The 7525-nt window shown below is 38.2% G+C and overlaps 1 protein-coding gene across 1 annotated transcript in view; it reads left to right on the top strand.

The window, feature by feature from the left end:
- Window positions 1-1080: 1080 nt before the first annotated feature.
- The window catches only part of TTK (TTK protein kinase), a 45923-nt gene continuing 39478 nt past the window's right edge, over window positions 1081-7525 (top strand). Inside the window, exons 1-4 of the mRNA XM_011364903.2 lie at window positions 1081-1263; window positions 2408-2548; window positions 4873-5095; window positions 5464-5570. Of these exons, the coding sequence (XP_011363205.1) occupies window positions 2410-2548; window positions 4873-5095; window positions 5464-5570 (469 nt within the window). The 5' untranslated portion in view covers window positions 1081-1263; window positions 2408-2409. The remainder of the gene's footprint in view (window positions 1264-2407; window positions 2549-4872; window positions 5096-5463; window positions 5571-7525) is intronic.

Raw genomic sequence — 7525 nt, 5'->3', positions numbered from 1 at the left:
ACGCTAAAGAGATCAACAGGAATTGGTGGAATAGTACATGTCTTCCAACTAAAGGCAGTGTTAGACCCAACGGTGCAAAGGTGATTAGTCAACCATGATGTCGTGTAGCAAATCACTTTGTTCTACTGAAGCAAAAAAACAGCCATTATGTATGGAAAGATGCGTTAAGTGAGGAAAGGCTTTCACGTTGGCCAGGTGGCTGGCCAGAGCTGGGAATGCAAGGTTCTAAGAACAGCTGTGGAGTTAACAAGTGACAGTTGCAGTCAGTTTCCTACACATACACAAAACCAAACAACCTCTCCTCCCATAGAGCATGTCAGGTTGCTGGTACAACAGACATCTCGTTGCCTTGGATCACAAAGCCACTTAGCAGAGTCCCGCACCTGCGTAGATTACTCGAGAAGTGACCTTTCCGTGAGAACACTTGAGCTCTTAAGTGGGATAGGATCGGGGAGCGGCGGGGGGCAGGGAGGGGAAGTGGAGATTAAACAGAGGTCAGATATGGCTATCGTGATTGGCATGTTAGTTCTGCGCAAAATTCTGACAAAAGGGAGTGCCTTGGCTTGAAGACGAAGCATGGAATCACTTAAGGGTCGTGAAAGGGTGTGGAAACTCAAGGACACAAAGCACCGAGATTTTTGAGCTGGCGGCAGGGCTGAAGGTAGCGCTGTGAACCATCCTTTCTTGCCACATCCTGCCTAATCCCGGCAGTGAGGAGCGCCGGGGTCAGCGGGGTCGTGGAGGACAAAAGAGTGGGGTGGTGGTCAGTGGGCAAGGACCTACTCAGAGGGCACCTTTTAGGTCCAGATGCTGGGAGCAGCGTCCCTGCCCCCTTCTTCCTCTTACCAGGTAATTCCTCCCCGGAGTGGCTCCCTCCCCAGGAAAAATTTGGCGCGGTTAAACTGGGAGGTGCCGAAAAGCCGGCCTCCAGGCGCCAGGGATATGCAGATCAAGCGCCAGCAACCCAGGACTCCAGAAGCCGCGCGGGTGGCGTCAGGGCGAACCTTCCTGGGCGGGACTCAAGGGACACAGAGAAAGGGGAGGTGTCGACGGACACGAACCAATCACGGAAGACGTTTCCACGTGACCAGCAACGACCAATAGGGGGCCGCGGCAATAGCGGCGGGGAAATTCAAACGTGTTTGCGCAGAAGGGCTTGGATTCCATCTTTTCTTCTCAAATCGGCTTTCTGGAGGTTCGTTCGGCCTCGCAAGTTCAAGGAGGAACGGCGGCGGCTGGTGTGTAGGCTCTTTAGCCACGCGGGTGAGTAAGTGGTGGGGGCGGGATGGGAGCGGCTCAGATTGGGGCAGGCGACATAGGGCGCAGCTAAACGAGCTGGAGGGGGAGGGGAGGTCTAGCTACCTCCGCCAATCCAGTGGGTGTAGCCAAAGATTTTGTTTATGATCCCGGAAGCAGGAGATGGGTGTGGACCGCGCTGTGAAGTGGGCCTGGCGAGACACCTGGGGAGAGTTTGGGTACACGAGATTGTCTCCCAAAAGACATATCCTCTCTTGTGTGGTGTTTTAGAATAGGGAGAGGAGATGGTGGCTGTGTTCTGACAGTTACTTTTCGAACCTGACTTCAAGAGGTGATACCTAGAAGCCCACTTTATCGCCCCTTCATTGTTAAACTTGAGGTCAGTGGCGGTATTGATATCAGTGATCCTGGGTTACTGGGCTGATGTTTGAGAATTACAAAGATGAGATTGACAGGCAGACTGCCGACACTTTGTTTACCAAACATCACCACGCAGATGAGCAAGTGCTCGATATTATATGAATACAGTTGATTCTTGGTATTAGAGTGATTAAGTTAGCAAATCATGATTCTACCAGATATGCACTAGAACAAACCTTATGATATCCCATTTATCAGTAAAAGGCTATGTTGTATGTATTCTATTTTGAAAGACTTTGCAGTGTGCAGGTTTGTGCATATAAAGCAAGTGAGTAAAGGGATGGCTATTCACATTACCAAAAGGATTCTTTATGTATGTATGTCACTACCAGAATCCAAACGAACATTCCATCACATTTTCTTAAAATGACAATTTGCAGGTGGCCCAGAGAAAATAAATTGGAGACAGAGTGAAAGGAAGGCATTCAGTATGTTGAAGAAAAATGGAAAGTTTGAAAAGAAGGGCAGCAATTTCTGTGTTGTGAATGGCTTCCTGGAAGTTCTGTTGGAAAGAAAACATTCTTAGCCTATCGAAAACTTTGATGGCCAAACTTCAGATATGCACAGTTTTCATGCACAAGGCTTCACAAATACTGCCTTCATATAGCTTTGTTAAGATGTGTTCACATAGCTAATGCTTTAGACTTCTGGTTCTAAAAGGCTAGCTGCAACTTTTTTTTTAATGCTAGTAAAAATAGAAATTGTGACTAGTTCCATTTTTTTTTCTTAGAAATGGAGGCTGAGGATTTAAGTGGCAGAGAATTGACAATTGATTCAATAATCAACAAAGTGAGAGATTTTAAAAATAAATTTAAAAATGAAGACCTTACTGATGAGCTAAGCTTGAATAAAGTCTCTGCTGATACTACAGGTGAGTTTTTCCTTTTTGAGTGCCCTTTAAGGAAAAGGAATAAAATGTTAACCACTGTGTGTTCACATAATATAATTTTGTCAGTAATTGATGCTCACCATTTAGAGTACTGTACACATACTTTATATTTTAACTCTTTTATTACCACAATTTTCTGCTTTCTGAAAAATGGAAACTTACCATTTATTACAGTGCACTTGGTAGTTTTCTTAACTCTTCAATTATTGTCTGCTGTTATTTCTACTGATGCCTGTCATCAGTAGATATACTATTTTTTTTCTATTACTTTTTTGCTGCAAACTACGAAAGCCTCATCAACTTAATAGAATTATGTATAAATTTAAAGTCAAACACTCAGTTTCTGATTTGGAGAATCTTCCTATTACTCTCTTGGCCTTTTTTTCCTACTCCCTTTCCTCACTCTGTTCCAGCCTAGCGGCTTCTCTGCTGTCTCTCTTATATGCTAGACCAGCTCAACCCCAGTGCCTTTTCTCTTCCCCTCTGCCATGAACACCACTCCCTAGATAGCTGCCCATTCTTACTTTCTTCAAGCCATGCTCAAATATCATCTCAGTGAGGCCTTCCCTAACTCACCTATTTAAAATAGCAACCTGCTAGAGTGGAAGTGTGTCCCCAATCTCCCTTTCTTGTTATTATTTTTCTCTATAGTACTAATCACCTTATATCTGATTTATTAATGTGTTTATTGTTTGTCTTCACTAGAATGTGAGCTCTGTGAGGGCATGTTTTTTAATCTGTTTTGTTATATCTACTTAGCAAAGTGCTTGGCACATAGTAGGCACTTAAATATTTATTGAATGATTAATGAGCGAAAGTGCCCAAATTTTAATACCCAACCTTTATAAAAAGTATTAGCTCAGAAGCCTAATTCTTTACTATATTTCATATTGTTGGGGTCATTTGAAAAGTGACCTTTGGATAAGTTTGTCATGTGTATACTAACGATTAAATGGATGAGGGATGGAAAATAAATGGAAGACATGTTGGTGTTAAGCAAATCTTAATAGAGTACCACTATACTTTATTATGTGTATTTAAATAATGCTAAGAAAGCTTGTATACCAAGGTAGATGAGTCCTTCTTTAAATCCTTAGCTCATTCAAAGTCCTTCTTTAAATCCTTAGCTCATTCAAATATATGTTAAGAAATTATTAACATATATTGATAATTGGGATGTACGACATTAGATCGAGTATTGAGGAAGATTCAAAGATGCTTAAAACCATGGTTTCTAAATGAGAAGAATTTATGAAACCATTATGCTACATGTAATATATGTTCAGCAACAAATGAATACTAAATCAATAAAGACAATGCTTTAAGTGTTGAATAGAGGCAGAATGGGGTATTCAGAGCCATGAGGAATACATCTACAAAGACAGTGTTTTTTAGACATCTCACAGACCAGTTTGTTAAGAAAGCATTGGGAGGAAAAATGGAAAATTAAGTTAAGATCAGACCAGATTACATTTAATATAAAAAAACAAAGTTATGAATGTTCCGTTTTAGTAGAAAGCAGAAACAGTAATTTTGTTTGCGAAAATAAAGATTTAGCCCTGTCTAGGCTAACTGAAACTGATGGAAGGAATGATAGTTTCTCTGAGAAATGACGAAAATAGTAATGATTAAAATATCATAAACAGGAAACTGACATTAATTCAAGTTGTCTTTTTAAAGCATTTAACACTAAAGAAAGTAAAAAATAAATACATTGTGAAAATTATGGAGAAATATAGGTAACTTGGAGGGAGAAAAAAAAATGACCATACCAGTTGCTTATCTTTTGTAAACTGATTTTGTTTGGTTGGTTTAAAAGTAAGTTTGAAATACATAGAGATAATGTTGGATAAAAAAAGATTACAAGAGGACTGGGGTATTAAGTATCTAAGTTTTTAATGAATACTGATAGTCGAGGGAGAGGTTTAGGTTTTCTTTGAGTAGTTAGGATACTAAAATAGAATTATGGTGCTACAGTATAACATTTCCTTAGGCTGTATATGGTTTTTTAAAGCTACTTATAAAAAAGTTTATTTCTAAATTTTTCTTTCCAAATATATAGCTTTTTTTTGGAGTAAAATATACCCTCATAAAAGATATATATGTACTAAATAAGCTTATATTTATAAAAATTATTAAAATTTTTAAAAAGTATTTTAAGGAGCTTGTGTACATTGATATTGTATACACTGATAACTGTAATTTGAAGGAAAAGTGCAATTCAATGTTTGTTTTTATGTCTTTTCTTACTTTTTTTTTTCTTTTTTTTTTTCTTTTTTTTTTATACTTTTTTTCCCTTTATTCAGATAATTCGGGGACTGTTAACCAAATTATGATGATGGCCAACAACCCAGAGGACTGGTTGAATTTGTTGCTCAAACTAGAGAAAAACAGTATCCCCCTAAATGATGCCCTTTTAAATAAATTGATTGGTCGTTACAGTCAAGCAATTGAAGCACTTCCTCCAGATAAATATGGCCAAAATGAGAGTTTTGCTCGAATTCAAGTGAGATTTGCTGAATTAAAAGCGTAAGTATTAGCATTTTAACTACATTTAACTATGTTACATAACACATAACTACGTTACAAAAAGATAAAATTAAAATATTTTGGTCAGGATTACTTGTAAAAAATTTAATATTTTTTGAACAAATCCTTTTTCTTATAATTAGCAAGTGAGTAATGTAAGTTCTCTTTAAAATGTACATGTTTCCACAAAAGTTTCTTAATTCTTGACTGACTAAAAAAAGATTTTAAAAAATAACTTAGTGGTATTTAATCTTACACACCTAAAAAAAACAATACCCTATGTCTTTTGGAAAATAGAATAAGGAATTATCAAACTTAGGTAGCTCTATACTTTTTCTGAAAAGTTGACTCTGAAATCTTTATTACAGTATTCAAGAGCCAGATGATGCACGTGACTATTTTCAGATGGCCAGAGCAAACTGCAAGAAATTTGCTTTTGTACATATATCTTTTGCACAATTTGAACTGTCACAAGGTAATTTGAAATATCAAGTCTAAATTTTAAGTAAAAGATAACTTCCTGTTGTAACTCATATCCTAATATTAAATTATATGTATGAAGTAGGAAACTGAGGCAAAAGTCATACGTTGATTAGATAAGACTGTGGGGGAAGACTTCCACCTAAATGTAAATGCAGAGACTATTTGTTATACTAGCTCTTCCACTTGTAAAGAGTAATCCAGAGAATTAGCTTGAACATCATGTTTGTGCTTAGATTCAGGAAAAGTCTAAGGAAAATTGCTTCTTCACTGGATATTCGTGGGATGAAATATATAAGACATTTAAAATAGCACTTAGATAAGCTTTCCTTATGCTACAGTTTTGTAGCACCAAAATATACATCAAAATATAATTGTAGCATTAACTGGTAGTTCCCTTTAAAAAAAAAAGTAAACTTATACAAAAACTTTTTTTCTTTTCTTTTTTTTTTTTTCCCCACTCACCTTGTTCTTTCTTGTCTGGACTTTTTGTATAGGGCCAGGACAGTCTTTTTCTCATTTTCTGGGGCCTCTGGATCCACCCTCAGTTTACCCTTTTGGCCATGTGTTCCTATTTTGCCTCAGCCTTGTTTCTGCTCCATCCCTGATCCCATTTACCACCAAGTACACACAGTACACTATAGGTTTGGCTCAACCAGAATTCCCACCCAAAGCAGAGTTCAGTTACTAGAAGAGTATTCTCCAGGATTGAGGCTGGAGAAAAGCATTGTACAAACTCAGGAAATAGTTTGAAAACCTTGAACTTTTACTTGTTTAGATGATTTCTGAGTCTTAGTTACCTGAATCATCTCTGATCTGTCTTGTGCACTATTAGGTGATGTTTTGAAAAATCAACCCTTTCCTGCCTAGGAAAATTAATTCCTCATTTTTGCTTCTTTTTTTCTCCCCTGGTTCTGAAAAGGCTTTATTGCAGGGGGCAAGGGAGTCAGCCCTACTTGGCTGCCACCTTCCTCATGGCCGCAAGGACGTTACTCAGCTCCTCTCACTTCTTGGCACCTATTGTATCCCCACCCTTTTCTTGATGAACTTCAGGGCCCGCTTATCCTTGGAGACCTTGAGCAGCTCCATGGTGCTCCTCTTGTAGGGGGCAAAGCCGCATACCTCTCGGATCATGTCCTGCACGAACTTCATGTGCTTGGTGAGGCACACCAGTGGCACCTGTGCTTCAGCTTGCTCACGTTCTTGTCACCTTGTGACCCTTGTTCAGGCCCCTGGCCATTGGGTAGTGCAGAGCCACCCAATGGCTGAGGCAGCGGAAGCCCATTTTTGCTTCTTTAAGTTTGGCCAGAACTTTAAGACCCTCTCTATCTTCCCTTCATTCTACTTAAAAAAATTTTTTGTGGTATTATGGCCTATCAATAGAAATTGTGAACTTTTACATCGTTAGAATACATAATCATTGAAAATCTCAAATTGCGATCTGTAAAAAAGAAATGTACTTTATCTCTACCGCTACAATGTAGTAGTAGCCTCAAGGTCAAAATTGTGATTATTTTGAACAGAGTTGATGAATAGGCTTTCAGGAAATATGCAACATCCTGAAATTTTATGAGCAGTTTTGTATGTATGTGTACTTTTGTAGAAGTAAAGGACATTCCATGATTTTTTTCAGATTCTCAAATGGGTCCATATGCTCCATAATTACTAGTTCTTATCTAAGCCTTTCTTTCTTTCTTTGCTGTCCTAATATTCTCAATAAATGTAGACTTAACTGCTATCAAATATATTTGTATTCTTAAAACCTGTAAATTATCTGAAGCTAGAGGCCATCTCTTAATCATCTTTATACCCTAAGTGCCAAGTGCATAGCATAGCTCATTGGCTCCCATAAACATGGCTTACATATTCTATGAGATGCATGATGTATACATTTAGTATTTATAAACAAAATACTAAATATATTGGGTACATTTACAGTTGAAATAAAAT

The sequence above is a fragment of the Pteropus vampyrus genome, unplaced genomic scaffold (assembly GCF_000151845.1).
Source record: "Pteropus vampyrus isolate Shadow unplaced genomic scaffold, Pvam_2.0 Scaffold102, whole genome shotgun sequence".
Taxonomy (NCBI): Eukaryota; Metazoa; Chordata; class Mammalia; order Chiroptera; family Pteropodidae; genus Pteropus; species Pteropus vampyrus.
This window is presented reverse-complemented; position numbering and strand designations above follow the sequence as displayed.